General features: G+C 38.1%; 1 protein-coding gene across 3 annotated transcripts in view; it reads left to right on the forward strand.

The window, feature by feature from the left end:
* Positions 1-23,519, forward strand: part of CFAP44 (cilia and flagella associated protein 44) — a 56,486-nt gene that overhangs the window by 26,860 nt on the left and 6,107 nt on the right. For all 3 annotated transcript variants that reach the window (XM_087721347.1, XM_087721348.1, XM_087721349.1), the window contains exons 17-29: positions 368-595; positions 1,843-1,985; positions 3,439-3,709; positions 6,154-6,209; positions 7,627-7,789; positions 10,130-10,260; positions 10,881-11,083; positions 11,813-12,002; positions 15,421-15,598; positions 16,737-17,246; positions 19,260-19,463; positions 20,730-20,925; positions 21,429-21,539. In XM_087721347.1, the coding sequence (XP_087577473.1) occupies positions 368-595; positions 1,843-1,985; positions 3,439-3,709; positions 6,154-6,209; positions 7,627-7,789; positions 10,130-10,260; positions 10,881-11,083; positions 11,813-12,002; positions 15,421-15,598; positions 16,737-17,246; positions 19,260-19,463; positions 20,730-20,925; positions 21,429-21,539 (2,584 nt within the window). The remainder of the gene's footprint in view (positions 1-367; positions 596-1,842; positions 1,986-3,438; positions 3,710-6,153; positions 6,210-7,626; positions 7,790-10,129; positions 10,261-10,880; positions 11,084-11,812; positions 12,003-15,420; positions 15,599-16,736; positions 17,247-19,259; positions 19,464-20,729; positions 20,926-21,428; positions 21,540-23,519) is intronic.

A 23,519-nucleotide genomic window follows, 5' to 3' on the forward strand; every position in this document is an offset into this window, starting at 1 on the left:
TTATGTAGTAAAAATGTAGTGTCAAGACATAACGTTTTCAGTTTTATCTAATAGATTGTGAACTTATTTTTAGAAATTTTAACAGATTAACAGTAGGACTAAAAGTTCATCATTCTAAATACTTGTTTTCTGTCATACATGTAATTTAAAATTCAAATATTGTATTTTACATGAAAATAGGATCGCTCAGAGGAAAAATGTTTTATATTTTTAATGAAATAAACAAAAAGGTTTGAGCAGCCTCTTCTGTTACTGAAGTTCACTGTTGTGTCTTGTTATGTCTTAATATGTAGAACCATATTAAGTAATAAGTTTTTCATTCCTTCAAGAGCCTAATCTTACACTGAATTTCATTGGTTCTATAAAGAGAGAAAAGGAAATTAATCGCAGAGAAAAAATTAAACAACAGAAGGAGAAAGAAAAGCAGCAATGGATCCAACAACAGCTGGACAGGGGGAAAACACTAGAAGAAATAGAAATGCCTGAAGAAGTGCCCGTCGAAGAGGAACCACTTCCAGAAATCTATATCCCAGAAACTCCAAGTCCTATCCTTTGTGGGTTTTACTCTGATCCAGGGAGATTCTGGTTATCATTGGTAAATGTTATTCATTTAAATCATTAAATTTAAATTATAGTTCTTAAATGATTTTTTTTTTCTTCTGTGAAATGGCATAAATTAAATAATGTCAAATTTTGGAACTCAAGTATTTTTCTTAAGTAAACCCAAATGTCCGCAAATAGCACATAAGGTTTTAAATTCTTCGGATCCCTTCAACAGGCTTAGTTGTAAATTGGGAAAGGGTGAAAGTTTTGGTGAAAAGGTGTCTTGATGCCAAAATCAATAACTTTGTCTAGGTATTGACCATGTGGGATGAGACATTTACATTAGTTTTGATTAAGTACTATGAACTGGTGAGGACTAGTTCGCCCTGTGTAGTATACCTTGGAAAGCACGAGCATGAGCCCAATGGGTTAGCAGTCTTAGGAAGCCAAACTACTTCTCTGTCTTACCATTATAATCTCTTGGCTAATGTAACCATAATCGGCATATGCTAAAATAAGTAAATAAGATGCTAGATTGCTTCAGGCTGTGCTCAGAACTTAGCTTAAGATTTCAGGAATGAAAAAATAAGGCTTCGAGATAGATGTCCTGCTCAATTATCAAACTATAAAAAGCAACTGCTGCCTAGATCTGTCTCTATCTTTAAACAAAGTACAAATTCCTAGGTGGAGGGGAAAAAAGAGTTTTCCTCTCTGTTTTATAGAGCTCTTTAAGTAGCTTTGGAAAACTCATTTAGCTCTATTGCATTCCAGATTTATTGGCAGTTTTTAATGCAGGGAAAGGATTCAATCATCTTGTGTTTTCTTAGCAACACCATTCCCATTGCTGATTTGACATTGCACTGTTCCACACAACCCCCAATACAGGATTAATATTTAAATGGAAAGATGCAAAAGGAAAAAAAAAACATTAAATGTGAACATATGTTTCAGATATATAAGAGTTGCCTATATCTTTCCATGCTACTGAGCCAGCTCGCTTTTCATTTTAACAGAGCTGAAAAGTTTGTTTACAAAAAACAGAAAAGAAAAGGAAAAGAAAAGCACAGCCTTCTCTGCACTTCCAAAGGAAGAACATTTGTATATTAATTAGATGGTATTTGTGTATTAATTAGGTGGTATTGCCTTTCATGGAACCCTTTTGTGAAAAAGTGGAGGACTGGACTCAACTGTAGTAGGTTTATTCACAACTGGGTGTCGAATGAATGCATGAATATGAAACAACTATAATATTTTCACAAAACTTCCAATAACTTCTTACAACATTTTCTTTTTCCCCAGGGAGAATATGACACAGGATTTTTGTATCACTGTGCATTTTCCTCTGAGCAGCAAAAAGATCCTGAGACTCGGCAGGATGAACCCTTTGATGTTATCCCTCTTGAAGATGCAGATGACAATGCCATTCATCGCATCAGCTTTTGGTAATAGAACTTTTTCAGCCTGTAAAACAAGAAATAATTTTATGGCTGATGTTAAAAAAATTTTGTTTGTGCTTATTTTCAGCAAGTATATATTCATTAAAATGTACTGCTGGATAATGTAAAAATACAATGGAAGATATATTATGATAAAACCAAAAGCATTTGATTTTGGTGTGGATATTATGGAAGTTTTTGATACTGTGTTTGACTGAGTAGTAGTCTTTTTCCTTACTCTCAAATTTATTTAACCTGAGCAAAAGATAAGTTATTTTGAAATCACAAATCATTTTCCCAGTTCTGCTACTTTGAGCAAGCACATAGAAGGGCAAAATGTACTTTTTCTTTTTTCATACTGTATCCAAATCCAAGCTTCTTGGTCATGATTCGAATTTATTTTATCTATTAAAATCTGGTATGAAAAATATGAAAACTGGCTTCTAGTTTTTTGAAAACTAAGGCAAATTTAGGTCCCACACCCCAGTGACTCTCCTCTCAATCACATGATGCTGAATTAGAATTAGATTGATCAAGTGCTGTGCCAGCAGAAACAAAGTCTTAGGTGCTGCAGATTGTCAGCGATTTCCTTCTCCAGTACATGGATAAATAAATCTGGAAACATCTACTCTCTCTCTCTCCCTACCTACCTACTGTATTTCTCTCTCTCTCTCTCTCTCTCTCTCTCTCTCTCTCTCTCTCTCTCTCTCTCTCTCTCTCTACCTACCTACCTACCTACCTACGTACCTACTCTCTCTCCCTACCTATCTACTGTATTTCTCTCTCTCTCTCTCTCACTCTATTTACCTACCTACCTACTCTCTCTCTCTCTTCCTACCTACCTACTGTATTTCTCTCTCTCTCTCTCTCTCCCCCTACCTACCTACTGTATTTCTTTCTCTCCCTCCCTCCCTCCCTCCCTCTATTTACCTACCTACTTTTAAAAAAAAAAAAGTGTCTTCAAACCTTGGTGCGTCTTATACTCTGGTGTGTCTTATACTCCGAAAAATATGGTAATATTGTTATAGTTTCTGTCTTTTTTCAAGAGTTTTCTTATCTGCCAGTTTTATCGTCATAGGATATTTCTTGTCTCATCTGCTGTGGCTAATAAGGAATATTGTTTTGATGGAAATACACAAGAATTGTTATCTAGGCAAAGTGGAGGGTTAAATATTTTTTAAACCCTGGAGGTGGCTTAGCTGGACCCCTTTCTGATTCACTAAGTATCACAAGGTTGGGGAGGGGGGAGTAGGAGGCACAGCTCAGTTAGACATGCAAGATTCTGTTATTATACCCAATCTAAATAAAATAGTTTTAGAACTCCTGTATTTTTTTTGGTTTAGTCTCCCTAGTGGGACTGACATGTGCCTTCTGTTTTATCCCCAGCATTAACAGATTTAGATATCAGCAGAGTATATGAAGAAAAACTGTCATGTTCATTTGTTAATTATTTTTTCAGCTCCACAGGTTTATTAATGTTTTGTGGGATGCATAATGGAATAGTGAGGATTTATCCCCTCCACAACAAAGAACTTTGTCTGGACAACATAGCTGGATATTGGTCATTTAGTTTGCATGATAATGACTATGGGCAAATTCAAGGGATATACTCAAGTTTTGATGATCGATTTCTAGTAACTTGTGGAGCAGATGGCAACATCTTTGCATATGACATTCTTTCTGCTGAGGAAGTTAAGAAAGTCCTGAAGACTAAAGTGCCCTCTCCAAGAGTAAGTAATAATCAGGAATATGTTACTCTACATGTTTTTCCTTATCACTGAAGTACCTGTTGATTGGGAAATATTCACAGTTTTCTCCATAACCTAGATCAGGGGTGTCAAACTCGATTCCATTGAGGGCCGCATCAAGGTTGTGTTTGACCTCGGGGGGGGGGGAGATGGGAGGGCATGGCCAGCGTGGGCATGCCCAGCATGACATCACTCGTGTTAGGTAGGCCCCTGTGGTGGCCCAAGCACTCTGCCAGTGAAAATGGGCTTGCAAGCTCTATTTCCAGCTGGGATTGCCTTCTGCAACCCAGCAAAAACTGAGCTTGGGGGCGTTGTATGATCTTTAAGAGCTCTGTTTTTGGTTGGGATGGGCTTCTGCAAACCTATGCCAGTGAAAATGGAGCTCGGGGCCCCTTGCAAGCTCCATTTTTGACTGGGATGGCCTTTTGCAACCCATTGCCAGTGAAAGCAGAGCTTCGGGGGGGCACACACCGCCCTTGTGAGCTCCGTTTTTGGGTGTGATGGCCCATAGTTCTCTGCCAGTAAAATAGAGCTCTGGAGTGCCTCATGCAGCCTTTGCAAGCTCCATTTTTGCTGGCAGAGGCACCACTGGCCAGTCCTTGACTGTTTCCAGGGCGGCCCTGCAGGCCAGATCTAAACATTCCGCGGGCCGGATCTGGCCTTGACTTTTACACCCCGACCTAGACAGATAGAGAAGGTGGGGGTGGAGGGAAGACAGGCAGACACACAAGTACATAAACATATAATCATACACACAGGTAGTTCTTGATTTACCACCATAGCAAAGTCTAGAATTTCAGCTGTAAATCATAAATCAAAGCACCATGTGACCAAATGTGATTTTATAACCATTTTATGGTCGTAAATCAGGTCACCACACTTCACCACAGTGAAGTGAATCCTGTGGTTGTTAAACGAATCAAGCATATCCAATGAGCATTTTTTGTTGTTTCTGCTGGAAAACTACAAAACCTTCAAATTGCAAGTGACGTGCGGTGAGGATTACAGTTGGTGAGGCAAGAGCGCAGCAGCGGCGAGAAGCAACGTCCCCGCCGCTGTGTCCGACAGGCGTCTCACGTTTATGGTGGACATAAATGCGAGACACCTGTCAGACACAGTGGCAGGGGTTGCTTCTCTCGCCGCTGGCTCTGCCGCCTCGCCCCCCGCCTCCTCCATCCCCGCCGCGAGATGCCTGTGACACAGCGGCGGGGGTGCTGCTTCTCTCGCCGCTGGCTCTGCTGCCTCGCCCCCCCCACCTCCTCCATCCCCACTGCTGTGTCTGACAGGCGTTTCGCGTTTATGGTGGACATAAATGCGAGATGCCTGTCGGACACAGCGGCGGGGACAGAGGAGGCAGGGGGTGAGGTGGCAGCCGGTGAAGAAAGGGGAGAGGAGGAGGAGGAAAGGGAGGGGAAGCAGGATGGGGCTCTCGGTGGGGGGGAGAGGGCTGCCCCTCTCTTCTCAAACAAGGCTGCCCTCGCTGCCTCTGCCCCTTCCCTATCTTCTCAAACAAACTCTCTCTCAAATTGAGAGAGAGTTTGTTTGAGTGAAGTGAAGAAAGAAACACACACACACACACACACACACACACACAAAAATTACTCACAATAAAACATTACTTACAAATTACAATAATTTTGAATTCCTCCCACCTGCACCCTCCCTCTGACCTACATACCTTCCAGCTACGTCCAAAATGCAAGATTTGGTCTAGCCAGGGCCAGGCAGGCTAGGATAGTTGCTGCTAGAGTCACCATGTGGATGACTCTACTTAAATGTTTTAAAAAAGCCTCTAAGCCCTCTGCAGGAGGAGGCGAGAGAATCACGTGCCTCATTTGCATAAGAAATTTTTCACTTTTTAACCCTTGCTTAACTCTTAAAAGGTGAAAAATTCCTTATGCAAAGGAGGCCCATAGTTCTCTAGCCTCCCCCTACACTAAGCAGACTCAAAGTCACGGTGACTTGGAGTCTGGCAGCAACTACCTTGGCCTTTTAAATTATTTTAAAAAATTATTTTCTTTTCCTCCTGAGACTGGTGAGGCCCCGTGTGTGACTGCACATCCCTGAATTGCAATCATATTACAATAGAACGCTGCAAATAGTTGCAAAGTGAGCCAGCTGCCAATTTCCTGGAATGCAATCTTGTGACTGCAGGAGGGGATTGGCCGTTGTAACTTCAAAGATAGTTCATAAACAACTTTTTAGAAGTCCATCATAACTACAAACTATCATTAAACAACCCATCATAGCTCAAGGACTACCTGTATATATTAGATTGCTTTGAAAGTGGGAAGAGAAGATTATTAGAAAAAATGCTATGATTTATAAAACATTGTGAGAACTTATCTGGAACTCCATCTGAGCTTTAGTTGTATCCATGCCACTTATAGGAAGAGCACTGACTATTTAATTTTATTCTTCTGTAGAGCGGATTAGACAAAGAGAAAGCGGCAGATGATATTGAGGATATTTATGCCTACAGGTAATGTTGCTAAAAGTGAGACATTAAGCTTTGTTTTTGGATACCTAGCTTTTTTTATGATTATTTTTATTTTTAATCAGTGCTTTGAAAAACAAATACATTTCTAAAATGAATCTGACTTTAATAAAGTCACTTTAGTGGCACTTGCAACTCCTATTGAGTTTCTACATTTCTCTAAAGCATTATACTTTCCTTTGCATTTTTCTCTGAAAATAACGTCTAGTGATCTCAGTAGTTCTGTATCTATAATTTTAAATATTTGCATTTTAATGTGAGAATTTTTTTAGATTTAACTTGTTAAAAACGCAAGTGTGGATCTATTTCCAAGGATGGAAGAGGAAATGCTGATTTTTTTGGCCACATAACCTTACACACTATATGTCCAGGAACTAACATTATAAAACTTCTACTTTTATATTTTAGTCATTTAATTACCAGAAATACATTTAATTATCAGGTTAAGAGAGGTTTATGGGCGGATGCCAAGTAAAATGCATCCTCAGGAGAGTACCAAGCCACTAATCCATGCTGGCTTAGGAATTCGGGGAGTTGAAATCCACAAGTCATAAAAGGGCCAAGGTTCCCCACTCCTGCTCTAGAAGGAAGGATCAAAGCATGAAGATTCAGAATGCTACATGGAGACTTCTTGCCTTCCATTCTTTGGGCTCAGTGGTCTTCTACATTCACATTTAATTATGAGGGTGGAAGTTTGTTCTCCAAGCTTGTGGGTTGGTTTCCAAACGTTTCATTACCAGGCTAAGTAAAATCTGCAGAATTTAGGGGATGTCAGCATCAATGTTCTTCTGCTTATAAGGGCTCTGTGTGGTCAGTAGATCTTGTGATGGGGAGGTCACGTCAGATGAGGGCCATTTGGAAGTGAAGTGTTGGTTGTGGGAGGTTGTATGGGTTGGGTGAGGGTTGGTGCCGTCACTGGTTGGCTGCACAGTTGATTTGAATTCTAAAGGGTTTGTAGGCTGGTTGTAGGTCGATGTGTCTGTTGATGGAATTGCTTGTGGAGTGTCAGGTTTCAATAAACTTGTGTGTGTAGTGGGTGGTAGCATGGCCAATGATTCTTGTATTGCTCCAATCAAATTGGTGCTGTTCAGTGTCAGTGTGGGTAGAGATTAGAGATTTGGGATTGTAGTCATTGACTGCCAGCTGATGTTCATGGATTCTAACTAAGTTCATGTGTTAATGCCAACCTAATCAATATACTATATGAAAACATGTTTTGTTTTTACAGTATATTAAATAAATAAAACTCTGTTTAAAAGATTCTACTCAATATTATAGACTCCCTTCCACCTAATGAAACATGTTGGTTTTCTTTAGTCAAGCTTCATAATTTCACTGTATATTGGTTCCTGAAAAGATTAATGATTCTGTCTCCTTTTCATGTTTTTCCTCACATTTCTAGTATTGAGAATGCCAAGCAAAAAAAAGAACATGATCAGATAATGAAAATTGCAGAACGTAAGAAATATTTGAAGAGACAAGAACTGATTTTATTGAGGCAGGAGTTTCAGGAATTGCTCCGGATCAATAGTGAATTGCCCAAACACATGCAGCTCCTTAGAGAAGTATGTATGTTGATTTCTTTTCCTCATGGGGAATAGGGGTTAATGTAGGGTTACATCTTGAGTTTTACGATGAGTTAGTGTTTATTTTTTATTGTTGGGTTCCACTCTATATTCTTAACTGCTTAAATTGTTTTTTAGCATACATAAAACAACCAACCTTAACATTGTTGGACAAAGTTATTCAGTTTTGTTCCATACCCAGATACATCAGATATACAGCTTGGGTATTTTAGATTTTGCCCTTGCTCAAAGGCAACTGTGGCAACAAGCACAAATTTTTATTGGACATCAGTTGGATCCATTTCTAGATCAGAAGTCCTGCTCATTGGTCACTTCCCATCTGGGTTATTACAATGTGTTCAACTTGGGGTAGCCCTTAAAGACACTCAGAAACTGCAACTTATTCAGAATGTTGTGGCATGGATACTTCAGTGCACTGTGTAATATTATTAATGGGAGAATTTCATTGACTTCCAGTAGATATTCAGAATGCTGGTTGTCATATACAAAGCCCTTCATAGCAAAGGGCAGGCTTATCTCAGGGTGAGCATACTCTGCGTTCCTTTAATTAAAAAATGCTATCAGACGGGATGAAGGAAAGTATGTTTTTTTCTGTTATTGTACCTCTCTTGCGAATTTCCTGAAATTCAGATGGCTCCAACACTGCTGGTCTTTCCAAAGGTGTTAAAAATATGGATTTTCTTCCAGGACACTAGGCCAGGAAGTAAAGGGAACCTTTTTATTTGTGAGTTTGATATGGATATGTGTATGGCCCCAGGCATGATTTGTTTTGCTGTTCAATTTGTTGTTCACTATCCAGAATCTTCTTAGATGAAAAAGACTTTCTGTTCATGACTGCACTGTACAATTTTGTCAAAATTTGACAGATGTATAAGCTGTATATGAATTACTTTATCATAATACATACAATCTATCAAATATTGGATGCTTAAGCATTTAATGAAAGCAGGCCAAAGAATAGCTCTTTGGGACAAATAAATAAATATGCAATTGATAGCGTGCAGTTCATTATCTTAGGAACCTGATGTAATTCAAGTCACTTACATAATGACAGTGACTTGGTTCCCCTGTGATGCCCTTGGTCTTTTAACCGTATTTGTAGAGCAAAATGTACATTATGACTTTTGAAAGATAACAATAGGAAAATAATGGGAGATACTAGGCTATCTTGGTAATGCGAGCATTTAGTGAGATACTTGTAAAGAAAATTTAGTGGGTATAGTTTGATTAACGCAAGAGATGAATAATATGGCAGCTAGTGAATAAGTACTTTTGCCAAATAAACCTAAACCTTATAATGTAACATCTAGAACTTCTTAAAACTCCAGAAAATGCAATGAACACAACAATATTATTGAAAGACTGCTGTTCGCTTACTATCAGGGGTGGGTTGCTGCCAGTTCGGCCTGGTTTGGCCGAACCGGTAGTAGAAATCAGACCTGGGTTGCAGAACCGGCAGCGACCCAGGCCTGACACGCTCCCAAACTGGTTCCCTAACCTCTCCTGATATCGCCACCATGTTGGATTTTAGTGACTGCGCATGCGCAGTTCACTGTAAATTGTTCTGCACATGCATGCAGAACAATTTCCATTGAACAGCACACACACACGCAGCATTGTGTGCAGGTCGCGAACCAGTAGTAAAACTGGCAGCAGCCCACCCCCTGCTTACTATGTATTAATGAACCATTTTTGTGAGCCTTTGAATTACAAAGCAGTCTTCCCTAGCATGGGTCTTTCAATGCTGTGGATCACAACACCCATCTTCCATTACTATTAACCTTGCTAGTTGACAAGAAGGCATATAAATACCAAATTGGGGAAAATATATCTAAAGCAAAGCCTTACAAATATATATTAATACGTGTAAGGGTTTAAGATGGAAAAGAGTCTAATTTTTAACTTGATCTATTTTAAAAAATAAAAAAAGTAAAAGGATGACATACTAAATAGACCCAGCTAAAGAAAAAGGGGAGTGGTGTACAGTAGATGAATGCAGTATAGAATATAAATGGAAGTTTGAAATGTAGAAGCATCTTCATAGAGTGTGAAGTCCATATTCTGGGATAGAGGATTTCTTTCTCTGATATTGCAATATATAAAGTAGCCCAAACCTTGTATTCTGGATATGTATGCACAGTAAAGCAAAAAAAAAAAAGTTTCCAGAAGTAGTTATTTATTTACATTTCTTATACTTGCCTACTCTGGTAACTCAGGTTAGTTTACAAAATCCAAAGACAATTAAAACAGTGCATGCTTTCCCCCAAGATAAAGTAGAACGTGGCAGACAAATATGATTTTATCTTTTACAATATATAGCAATTTGAAATGGACCAGAGAATTCGTGCAGAAATGGACAGAAAGACTGCAAAAAGTATTAGGCAAGTAATGAGAGAACTGGCCTGGGAACAGGAAAAACATCACATTGGGTTGCGAAAAGTACATGAACGGTAAGGACCATTTTATTTTCTTCCTTTTTAGATTTTAGAAAATCTTTCCTAAAAGAAAGGAGCACCATGTATACGGCTTTGTACAAAAGATGGGAAATAAACCTTAATAATAACAACTTTAAATAAATAAATAAATAAAGTCCACCTTTTTCCAGTTTTGAAAGACATTAGAGGATATGCTCCAAACAACATAAGATGTTTTTGTTTTATTATTTGTTTTCTGTTATTCTGCAATTTGTAATTTGCATTGATACTTAAGCTGTATTAGCAGCCAAGAGTTGCTGTTGCTAGATGAGCAGCCATATAAATAAAATAAGTAATAAATGAAATCCTAATAAAAATTTAATTAAATTTATATTTACTTAAAATTAAATGTAGTCAATATGATTACTGTTTAATAAATGTAACTTTTATCACGTCAATACTGTAATAATTTGATAACAATACCGGAATTGGAGATTTCTGGATATTGCAACTTGAGTTTTTGGAAAACATGTAACTCTCGGTCTTCTGGGTATGTATCTTTGTTACTTAGTCTATTGTTAAATTGATACAATTAAGATTGCTTAAATATGTAAGGAGCACAAAACAAGATTGCTGTCTTTGCTGTGGCCCCACAGATACCGGGGCAATTTGGAGTATGACACCATTTTGGTCTGTGCCATGAGAAGTACTCACCGAATCTCCACATACAAACTATTGACAATCTCAGAGAGTTCATACCGAGCCAGAAAACAAGTTCACCCAGGGAAAAGAAGAATAAGCAAATTTGATCGGAAAGGAAAAGAAGGAGAGCAAAGAAAAGATAGCCAAAGAGATATTAGTAAGGATTTACAAAAGTGTAGCAGAAACACTGCAATCATAATGAACGCAATATCTTGTACTCTTTTTCATGGTTCTGTATCAGCAGATGTTTTGTCAGATGGTATCTTTGCTCTGTCCTGCAACTTTTCTCTAACATTGCTTAGAATGTCATTTTCCAGTATTTATTCAAACCTTGATTAAAGTGAGTTACTACTTCCTGCAAGTATGTAATGTACTATCAGGTTGTGGCTCCTATGTACATTTCCCCCCCTATTGACATGATTATTAATACTTTTTTATTTTTATAATAATGATGAATTTTTAATGGGCTTGTTGAATTATATGTTATTTCAGTATTTCCCTGCATAAGATGAATTGTACCTAAGGTGCTTTAATCCATCATGGAACAGGTAGTAATAAATAACTTCACATATCCCCTCTATAAAAAAGAAAGATAGAGGGAGGGAGATAGAAGTGGAGACAGAGAGATGGGACTAAGGAGGAAAATAATTTTGAAAATGTAAAGGCATAGATTGTATTATCTGTGAAATATGGAAAGCAGTAATGGAAACCTAGTTATAATATGTCCTTGGTTTTGTAGAATCAGTAGGCTTTTCATTGATTTATTATTAAGATGAATTTAAAAAAAAGCCAACCCCTTAACATTTAAAATAATGCTAAAATGGTATCTTCTTTGCGGGATGCCTATAAAAGCACCTTATATTCTGTTTAATATATATTTGTACAGAAACAATAGTTACAGCCCAGGCTGCCATTGATGAAGAACCAGAAGCTGAAAAAACAAGGAAAAAATCCCAACCTCACACAGCAGCAAGCCGTATTGTTGAAAATCGAATGGAAAAACTTAGGAAAATTATTGAAAAAGCAGACAAAGCCAAAGCTAAAATCCAAAAAAGAAAAATGGAGTGGAATGAATTGTGAGTCAAGCATAATCTTCTCTTTGGGGCATGATTAAAAACATGTTTCTTAAAGTAGGAATAGTTTATGAATTATTTATTGTATATAATAATATCAAAATACAGTTCGCAACTTGGCAATTTGATCTGAAGTTATTTGATTTAGCAATAGCAATAGCAGTTAGACTTATATACCGCTTCATAGGGCTTTCAGCCCTCTCTAAGCGGTTTACAGAGTCAGCATATCGCCCCCACAGTGTGGGTCCTCATTTTACCCACCTCAGAAGGATGGAAGGCTGAGTCAACCTTGAGCCGGTGAGATTTGAACCGCCAAACTGCAGAACTGCAGACAGCTGAAGTAGCCTGCAGTGCTGCATTTAACCACTGCGCCACCTCAGCTCTTGATTTGAGGCTCTTAAAGATTGAAAGCTTTCTGTTTCAACACAGAGCTCTAAATATAGCTAATATTGGGTATTCAGATTTTTATTTATTTATTTGATTTGTATATGTTATCCTGGGTGGCTCATAATTAAAAACAAAAGCAATAAGACACAATAAATTATAAGTAAAGGCCGAAGTGTATAACATGCTAAAACTACCACTGAAAGCTCACTTAAGCAAGAAACAATCCAAGTCTTTAACCAAGTTTGAAAAATTCTTGATGGTTATTTCTATCACTCAAATGAAGAATTAAATTAAACATAAATTAAAAATGAGCATGGGAAATCATATAGAAATCTTTGACTCTGGTTAAAGACCTTTATTGGGCTGAATGTTACAGCTAAGCACCTTATATGGTATATCACATCAGGCCATATATTTTGGATGATAATAAATTTTGGGTGAGAACAAATAGTTCCAATTAAACAAAATTTGACAAATTGAAAGGTTTGGCCATACAGGCTTCATTGGAATTTCTCTGTCATTTCCATGGTGCTTCTATCATACTCACGGCAGCAGATTCCACAAACACTTAAATACTTTCAACTACTTTCTGCTCTGAGCATCAATATGTTTTCATAGAGACCTAAGGAAGAACTGAGTAATTTAAATAGTTTTGTTTGTTGGATGATTGAAAAATAAAAAACAGATACATTATTATTATAAAATATTATTAGAATTAGAATTCTTTATCGGCCAAGTATGATACACACAAGGAATTTGTCTCTGGTACATAAGCTGTCAGTGTACATACAAGCAACAAGTGACAATCATAATCCTAAAATACAATCATCATAGATCATAGATACAACACTCAGTGACAGTCATAAGATTCTAAGCGATCAACATAAATCATAAAAGGATACTGAATAGGATTAATCAACATAAATCATGAGATACAACAAGAAGATAGGGAACTGGAAGCTAAAACATTTAAGAAATGGATCTGGGTATGTCTAGTTTAAGAGAAAGAAGGACTAGGGGAGACATGATAGCAGTGTTCCAATATCTCGGAGTTGCCACAAAGAAGAGGGAGTCAAACTATTTTCCAAGGCACCTGAGGGTAGAACAAGAAGCAATAGGTGGAAACTAATCAAGGAGAGAAGCAACTTAGAACTGAGGAGAAATTTCCTGACAGTTAGAACAATTAATCAGTGGAACAACTTGCCTCCAGAAGTTATGAATGCCCCAACACTGCAAGTCTTTAAGAAGATGTTGGATAACCATTAAGCTGAACTGATATAGGGCAGCGATGATGAACCGTTTTTGGCTCGCGTGCCATAAGAGGGGGCGCAGGGGGGTCGTGCGCGGGCATGCCACACCCATAATGCAATGCGGGACACCCCCCCATGTGTATGTGTACATGAGAGGCACTCCCCCCATTTCTCCATGCTTTTTTTGCCCTCCCCAGGTTCCAGAGGCTTTATAGGAGCCTGGGGAGGGCGAAAACTACCTCCCTGCCCCCCCAGAGGCCCTCCAGAGGCTTCAGGGAAGTCACTTCTGGTTTGCTCGGAGGGTGGCTTTTAGTCCTCCAGAGGCTTCAGGGAAGCCTTCTGAAGGTCTCTGAAGCCTCCTGAGAGCTTAAACCGACCCTACGAGCAAACCGGAAGTCAGTTCCCACGCTTCCTGTTTGCCCTTAGCGCCGTTTTTTTGCGCTCCAGAGGCTTCAGGGAAGCTCCTGATGCCTCTGGAGGACCTCCGGGGGAGGGGGAGGCTCTTTTCATCCTCCCCAGGCTCCTATAAAGCTTCTGGAGCTGGGGGAGGGCAAAAAATGGCTTTAAAAAATGCTGAACTCAGCTGGCCAGCATGCACATGTGCGCTGGCCATCTGACAGGACAATGCCTCGTGTGCCCTGACAAATGGCTCTGTGTGTCACCTGTGGCATGTGTGTCATAGGTTCGCCATCCCGGATATAGGGTTTCCTGCCTAAGCAGAGGGTTGCATTAGAAGACCTCCAAAGTCTCTTCCAAGTCTGTTATTCTATTCTATTCTATTCTATTCTATTCTATTCTATTCTATTCTATTTTAAGTTATAGTAAGAAGGATCTAAGGAAACAGGCAATAGGAGAGATAAGAGGATAATAACTAACACAGTCCTACTAGGTGGCTTGACATCCTAGGGCTGGGATGGCGAACCTATGGCACGGGTGCCACAGGTGGCACGTGGAGCCATTTGTCAGGGCACGCAAGGCACTGCCCTGCTGAGTTCACCCATTTTAAAAGCCATTTTTCGCCCTCTGCAGGCTCCAGAGGCTTTATAGAAGCCTGGGGAGGGCAAAAAAAGTCCCCCCTCGGAGGCTTCATGAGCTTCCCTGAAGCCTCAGGAGCACATAAAACCGGCCCTATGGGCAAACCGGAAGTTCAGGAACAGACTTCCAGTTTGCTCGGAGGGTCGCTTTGAGCGCTGCGAAGGCTTCAGGGAAGCCTCCTGAAGCTCCCTGAAGCCATTGGAGAACTCAAAACGACCCTCCGAGCAAACCGGAAGTGACTTCCGGTTTGCACGGAGTGTCATTTTGACTGCTCTGAAGGCTTCAGGGAAGCCTCCTGAAGGTCCCTGAAGCCTCCGGAGAGCCTCCGGGGGGCGGGGGAGGCTATTTTCGCCCTCCCCAGGCTCCTATAAAGCCTCTGGAGCCTGGGAAGGTCAAAAAAAGCATGAAAAAAATAGGGGTGTGTGCCTGTAGTGCGCGCATGCGCACTCAGGGGGGGTGTCTGTGCATTGCATTATGGGTGCAGCATGCCCGGACACGACCCCCCTGCGCTCCCCCACTTATGGCACCATCGCTGTCCTAGGGTATAGACAGTGTTGTGGGAATTAGTTGTTTAGCAGAGTGATAGCACTCTGTGGGAGTATTTTCTATGGGAGAAATAACTGTGCCTGGTTGTTCTGGCGTGCAATGCCCTATAGTGTCTTGAGGGAAGAAGTTAAAACAGTTTATGTCCAGGATGTGAGGGGTATGTAGATATTTTCATAACCCTCTTTTTGATTGTAACTTGGCAGATTCAAGAGCAAACCAAGTGATAACTATGAGGATCCTCAAGATGTAGCAAATATCAAAGAAGCTCAAGAGAACATGGGGGACTTCAAATTAAAAACTGCCACTAACTACAAAATTCCTGAGCATATGAGAATCAATGCGGATAAAAAAACAAGCCAATTGCAAGCTTTAGAAGCAGCTGTAAGTAGAATTGATCTGAATCATATGATTTCTCTGCTTCTCTCAGGAAAGCATTTAGTGTGGTGAAATTAAACCGTACCACATGTATGTTTATTGACTGTTTTTGCTTAATTTTTTAAATTGCTGTTAATATAGTAACAGGAAAAGAAAAGAACACAGAGGAATGAAAAACAAAGATACATTATTTTAAAAATCAATGAAAAATACAAGAAAATAAAATTAATACATTTAAATATACCATATATATATTATTGCAAAAGTGAACAGTTACAATTTTATATATAATTATCTAATGCAAACATTTTGCAACTGTTTCTGTGTATGTATTCCCAATATAGTAATATAATCATGCTTATTAAACAATAGCCTTGGAAAAAGTGACTCAAGATCTGTACTAGCACTTAAGACTGTGGTATCCTCGCTGTCACATGATTGCAATTTAGGAGTTGAACAGCCGGCTTCATTTATGATACCTTGAAGAATCCTGCAGTCATGTGATTATGGTTTGAGAGCTTTTTGCCAATTTCTGGCAAAACATGGCAAGCCACCCCTCAGTAGGAAAACTGGATTTACTTCACTGTGTGATTCACTTAATAACATCATTGATTGACTTTAATGACTGCCATAAATCTTATCTCATCTTGTAACCAATTCAATTTACCACCACAATAACTTATGATGGAAATTCCTGTTCCAATTGTGCTTGTAAGTTGAGTATTTCATTATATTTATTGATACATGGTCTATATCTGTAGGCAATCCATTAAGAGTAAATCCATTATTTACTCAATAATCTTCAATCATTGAGTAAATGGGATTTTACTTTCCAGTGTTGCAACATCAGTTTTTTAGCTGTAGTAAGGGCATGGAGAATCCATTTATGAACAAGTAGACCATGCAGTGCCCAGGAGTCAAAAACTGAGTTGAAGGAACAATTTTTTTTTAAAAAATCCCATTAAATATAACACCTATGTACATTGACTTTCTATGATAGCCAATAAAAGATAACTGAGAGCAACAGTGGTTTCATTTGCATAGTGTTTTAATTACTTAGGTTTAAATTATTGCATTTTGGAAAAAATAACTATCTAATAAAGCATTTGCTACCTAATAAAGTGACTTGTTCTCTTCTTTGCAGATACATGAGAAGAAGCTGACGATGAACAAATGGATTGTGTCTCTCCGAGATCTTAAAGTTGCTATTATAGAAGAGATTCAGTGTGTAGTACAAGAATTGAAAGCTATACAGTCATCTCTGGATCCATCCAAACATCTGTCAATACCTTTGGTTCCTCAACTACTTCCCGAAGAGACACCAGAAAAACATTTCCAGTATGACCATGACATGCTTTTGAAGTTCAAACAAGAAGCAGAAGAGCAAGAGAAGAAAATAACGTCATCGATTCCTTCTCTGGAGTCTGGAAGTTTTGGAGGATTTGGTGGAGGATTTCTTCATAGTCCTTCAGTCAAGGAAGTAGACAGTGGTCGGATTGCAGCTTTAAGGCCAGGAAGACTATCATCTGGAATTTCTGAGCAACCACCTAAAATATTTGAGATTCAGCCGGCAGAACCAACAGATCTTGAATTGGAAATCAGACAGAGAGAAGAGATAAGAAACGTTCATCTGCAGGAAACTTTGATCAAGAGGGTGAGAAGTTCCTTTGAAGATATTATACGTGCAAAATTTTTGCTTGTTTCTCTATTTTTGTTTCTGATAATTAAAATATTACAATAGCAATAGTTATTTGTTGTGGCCCAGCAGGAGCCGTTGGAGCTGCCAACATACTCTGACAGTGAGGTGCCCTATGAGTCGGCTCTGGAGGATGTGGAGGACCCTGGACAGGGTTCCCATTCGGAGCAGGGTGCAGAGAAGCTAGTTGGCCACCAGGAGGTGCCTGAGCCTTGGACCAGTGGGGAGGAGACAAGGGAGTGTGATCCGGATGTCAGCAGTGGGGAGGAGACAAGGGAGTTGTTCCTAGATGCCCGGCACTGGAGAGCTAATAGGCGTAAGGAACAATTACACAATTACGGGAAGTAATTGCACTCAGCTGGTGGCACTTAGGCTCCTCTCCAGACTATAAAAGGAATGCTTGTGCACACGCCCCTTTTGCAGAAGTCAACGCAGGAACTAATGTTGGAGAATATTATTGTGAGCTTGGCAGGCTGGATTGCTGCCACAGCTTATCTGTGCTGGATTGCTGCCCAATCTTGTCTGTACCAGTTTGCTGCCAAGGACCTGTCTGTCTGTTAATTAAATGCCGTAATTTATCTTTGGTTCAGAGTGTGTTGGTGTGGGACGAGGGGGGTCAGAACAGTTATTGTACATATTTTGAAACAAACTTATTTAAAATAATATTCTAAAATGAAGAAATCTTATAAAATATGTCAGCAACTGGTCCATTTATAATAAGATTTTTGAAATCAAGGTTCATATAGTATCACATTCATGTTTTGTCTTTGTATGCAATATTCACATTTATGCAACTCAAAAAATATGATTACATCAACAACACTAAATAGTTCCTAAATTTGGTCTTAACACCAGACTTCCCTAAGATGTATACAGTTGGAGCACCCATAATCATTATTAGAAAGCTGTTGTGACTCAGCAGAAGTTTGCTGTGAGTTGAGTCGGGATACAGGATTAACAATGCAGCTGGGGCTCGTTAGTGTCGTCTTCTGGAGATAAAAGGACGGATGGTGCCACGCCCTGGTTGCAGAAGTCAACGTTCATCGTTCGGTTGTGGTTTGTTTGTGAGAGGCACTTGGATAAGTAGTTTGCTTTCTGTAACCCTGATTCAAAGAGACACTTGGAGAAGTGATTTGCTTTCTTTCTGAACACCTGGTTCTGCCGTAAGAGATCTTTGTTTTGCATTCTGTTATCTTCTTGCCAGAGACTTTATTTATGTTTATTTTGGGGCTCGCAGCCAGCGTGAGCCAAGGCTGATAAAGTTATTTCCTTTTAAGCCTGTCTGACTGTTGTCTTTGAACGAGCGGAGAAGGGGGGTTCAGAACAGAGAGGCATGCTGGCAAGGATTATGAGAGCTGAAATTGTACAGATCTGGCTTTAACATATTGGAAAAGGCTGCCCTATACCAATTTTATGACTAGATCTGATAGAATTTGTATTATTGTATCAAACATCAATTAGATTGTGTTTTAGAATAACTGAAACTTTTATATTATTTTTCTTTGAGAAAAGCCAAGTTGGAATAAAATGTTTGCAGACAAATTAAGCAACTTTTACCTTTTTTAGACAATTTTTTATCCCAATTTTTAGTTTTAGCTGTATTTTTATAGTATTTTATTCTTACTGTATACATGTTTTATATTGTTTTATTCTTTTTATCACTGTAACCCACCCAGTTTTACCATGTGGTGAGATGGGGGGCTAATAAATTTAATAAATAAATAATAAAATTAAAAATACTATACTTTGATAATAAATACAGTAATAAACATCATTCAAATAAATAAATTTATTTATTTTAAAACATTTATATAGCTGCCCATCTTTCAACCAACTCTTTGTGGCCCCCAATTAAATTCAAATAATTCTATCTGAAATTATTACCTTCATAAAATAGAGTTTTTGGACTGTGTGTTGTTTAATTTATACTATTGTTTTTGTCCATGATTTCTTTCTTTATTTGCTTTACAGATAGATGAACTGATGATCACTTTTGATGCTGAGCTTTGCCTTCTCCGTCACCAAAAGATGAAACTTGACATCCTAATGAAAACAGCTGATCTGCGCCACATCACTTGGTTCGAAGAACTTCTTCTCCTGAAGAATTTTGAAAAACATGAGGACATTCTCCAAGAACGTGTCAACAGCCTTGTTAGTGAAGAAGAAGAAATGCAAGTATGTAATATATACATCAATATAGGCCTTCTTATTAGCCTTTTGTTAAGAAAGGTACGTAATACTTACAAAAATGTATTTTGTTGAGAGAATATTGTTGGAACTCTTGTCAGAAAAAAATAAAACTAAATAGAATACAATCAGAGTGGAATACTTGAGATACTTACCAAATACTTGTTTAGTAAAACAAGAAGAGCTAGAGTCCTAGCATGAGTGGATGCAGAAAGAATGCAGATTGAACACAAAAGTGAATTCTCAGTATGGAAGGAATATTAATTTAAAGACGATTGGTTGGTTGGTTGGTTGGTTGGTTGGTTGGTTGGTTGGTTGGTTGGTTTGATTTGGTGTCAGCCAACTCCAGACCACGTCTGGGTAGCTGAATAAGGATTGCATTGCAAAACTTATGTAAAGGAAAAGGTGCACAGGAATATTGTGTGGAGTTGATACATTTCTCAAAAAAAAATTAGGTGAGAAGTTTAAAGAATAAAACATGATTTATAATTTGGTATATGGGCATGATGAAAGCAAGAATGATTTGGAAAGATACGAAAGGAGAGATATAGCAAATGGCATCGTATAAAATAGATTGAGATGGGTTTTTTTTCCTCTTTTGTTTAATTTCTTTTGGTTCCTACCTTTTATGAGCTTTATATAGCATTGCTTATTTCAAAAGATAATTGTGTGATTGGTGTGAATCTATGTAGTTGTTGCATCATAGTTTACATTCTGAAGATTCAATGTACATAGGCTGTTCTTATATAGGCTGGAAAGATGGAGATAGTGTATTAGCTGGAAGTGTTGGACAAGCATTGTCTGGATTTATTTCCTTAATTTATTTCCTTAATTCTAGCATTCTGACTAGAATTCTCCTAGTATAATTCAAAGATGGAGGAATTTGTTCCAGTTCCCCATTCCTTTATTAATATTTTTGGGCAGGGAATAGTGTTGACATTTTCACTTTAAGAATTTAAATCAAGTACTGTGTGAGTCATATTGTTAATACTAACATCAATATTAATTAGCTTTATTGTTTTCAATTTTTTAAAATAAAAGAACAAGTTAAATGACTGGCTTGGCCTAATAGAGAATAAAAAAAACAGATGGAGGAATTTGTTCCAGTTCCCCATTCCTTTATTAATATTTTTGGGCAGGGAATAGTGTTGACATTTTCACTTTAAGAATTTAAATCAAGTACTGTGTGTCATATTGTTAATAGTAACATCAATATTAATTAGCTTTGTTGTTTTCATTTTTTTTAAATAAAAGAGCAAGTTAAATGACTGGCTTGGCCTCATAGAGAATAAAAAAACAGAAATTGCAAAGCTCCAAGAAAGAGAAAAAATCCTCTATGCCACTTTTCAAGCATCCTTGGGAGAAAATAACAAGTTTGCTACATTTCTTACTAAAGTTCTCAAGAAAAAGATCAAACGTGTTAAGAAGAAAGAAGTGGAAGGTGAAGGAGGTAAGTCAGAAGCATAGTTTCTTGATTAACTTTTTACTTTTTAGAAAGTTCCACATTACAGGGCAGATGAAAGCAAACACTGTATGTTTCACCTAGTAATTCTTCCGTGTGTCTAAGTTATTAAGAAAGAGCGTCTGTACTATTTTTTACAGAGAAATGTTAGATAAATTATAGTAATTATTATTATTTAGCATTCCTTTTTATAATTACTTTCTCTTACACAAATTCATTTACATGTACCACTAGTGGAAATTAATATAATCCAGGCTATACCATATTGTGTATGTGCATCTTGATATATGTTTTGCTTCCAGTTCCCTACATAAAATGAAAGTGGCATGTAAAAAGAAAGCAAATGATAAGTTCAAAATTTTGCATGCATCTTACCTCCTGTTTTTTTTTTTTTTTCCCATTTTTAATAATATTTTATTAGGTGAAAAGTTAGTAAAACTATGTCAGATTCTGTTGATTTTCTCTGCCATGATCACATTGTTTAATTCCAGATGAAGAGGAAGAAAGTGAGGAAGAGAGTGAAGAGGAGTCTAGTTTAGAGAGTGATGAAGAGGAATCAGGATCTGAGGATGAAGTCTTTGACGATTCTGTTTGTCCAAAAAGTAAGTAGCATTATCTCTTCTTCAAATATAACATTTGGAAACAATAAAATACCTTTTCCCCCCAAAAACAGAAACTTCAAATTTTGATAGTATATATGGCAGTTTCATTTGTATTGTCAGAATGTGTTTATAGCAATAGCAGTTAGACTTATATACCGCTTCATAGGGCTTTCAGCCCTCTCTAAGCGGTTTACAGAGTCAGCATATCGCCCCCACAGTCTGGGTCCTCATTTCACCCACCTCGGAAGGATGGAAGACTGAGTCAACCTTGAGCCGGTGAGATTAGAACCGCTGAACTGCAGATAACAGTCAGCTGAAGTGGCCTGCAGTACTGCACCCTAACCACTGCGCCACCTCGGCTCTTCGTATCAGGAAAACATAACATTCCCAAAACTTAGCTTCATTTATCCTTTGCAACACATATTATATCCCTGCTTGCTTAGTGTATGTACAGTGGTGCTAATAAATATTCTTGTTAATTATGTGAAGAAATTATTGCTGAATAAGTAGCAAGTTATCTGTTATGAAACATTGGTGGCTTTTCTTAAGAATACAGAAAAGCCCCTGGGAAAAGTTCCATATTGTTATATGGATTTTATTCTAAATTCTAAACCCTCTTTGAGGTCAAAATTCAAACTAAGCCTTTTGCTGCCATCTTGTGATTTTAATCCATAACTTCCTATTAACAGAAATCTCCATAATATGACCTCAGGATAACCAGAGCCTAAGCCATTTTTATATTTATAGAATAATTTTATATATAAACCACAGGGAAAACTATGAGTTCTTAAAATTGTTGTCTGTGACATTCTATGGTGATTTGCATTTGCAATGTTCAGCTTATAGTTGAGTTTTTGTACCTACCCATAATAAAAGACTGTATTATAATCTTGAGAATTCTCACTATTGTTTTGGTCCCAGGGAAAGTTCAGTAGGTTCATTCCTACTATAAACTAGCATTTTTAACCTTGGCAACCCTGAAGATATGTGGACTTCAACTCCCAGAATTCCTATTATATTGAATTTTTCAATATGATTTCTCCCTCTCTCTCTCTCCATCTATCTTTAATTGGTTTTATGTTATATAATAATAGCAATAAGGTCGGTGATGATTATTATTACTGATGGGACTTGCAGAATAGATTAGTAGCTGAAAAAAGAATAGATCGGTAAAGCAAATAATCTCTATCATTTAATTACTTTCTTTTTCCTATGCTACCCTGTGGATATATTTGCAATATCTTTATACTCTGAGCAGTGTACAACTGAGCATGAACAATTAAAATAATCAAAACAGAATAAGACATATACACCAAGGCAGAATGTACATGGTCAGCTAGAATAACAGTGTAATGGAATTATAAATTTCAATTACCTTGTAGTATACTAAAAGAAAGGGCATTATTAGTAATTCTACTACTCTATAAGTACAATGTTCCAGGGCATGTGGCCACTATAGAGAAAGTTTATTGCTTGACCCAAGTTCCATGTACTTTCTGGGGAGGAGGGATTTTAGCAGCTCAGCCTAGGATATTCCAACTTGGCAAAATCAATGTTGGCAAGGCAGTACACAATGTAACTCAATGCTTTGCCACATAGGGCTTGAGTTAGGCCAATGAGATTATTGCTGATTTCAAAATCAGTATTATCTTGCAGCAGCTGAATTGTTTTGTCAGCAATTTGATCACTGCATTCTAGATCAATAGAACCTTCCAAATCACCTTAAAAGGCTGCCCTACATATAGTGAGTTGAGTTAAACTTGCAGTGTGTGATGGTCAAGACATTAGTTATCATTACCAGCACATTTGTGGTCCAGGTAGGAGTGCAACTAAAGATCAGCCAGAGGCAGCTATATTCTTTTAGCAGGAGCTATGAGTCAGGAGCCCCTTCCCCCTTCACATTGTGAATCAACACCTTATTGAGGACTCTGGGGTCCTTGGTGCTCTCTGACCTTGGAAGCTTCCTTGCCGATGGTTCAT

The sequence above is a fragment of the Thamnophis sirtalis genome, unplaced genomic scaffold, assembly GCF_051295495.1.
Source record: "Thamnophis sirtalis isolate CommonGarterSnake01/CBP01778 unplaced genomic scaffold, rThaSir2_p1.2 scaffold_8, whole genome shotgun sequence".
Classification (NCBI taxonomy): domain Eukaryota; kingdom Metazoa; phylum Chordata; class Lepidosauria; order Squamata; family Natricidae; genus Thamnophis; species Thamnophis sirtalis.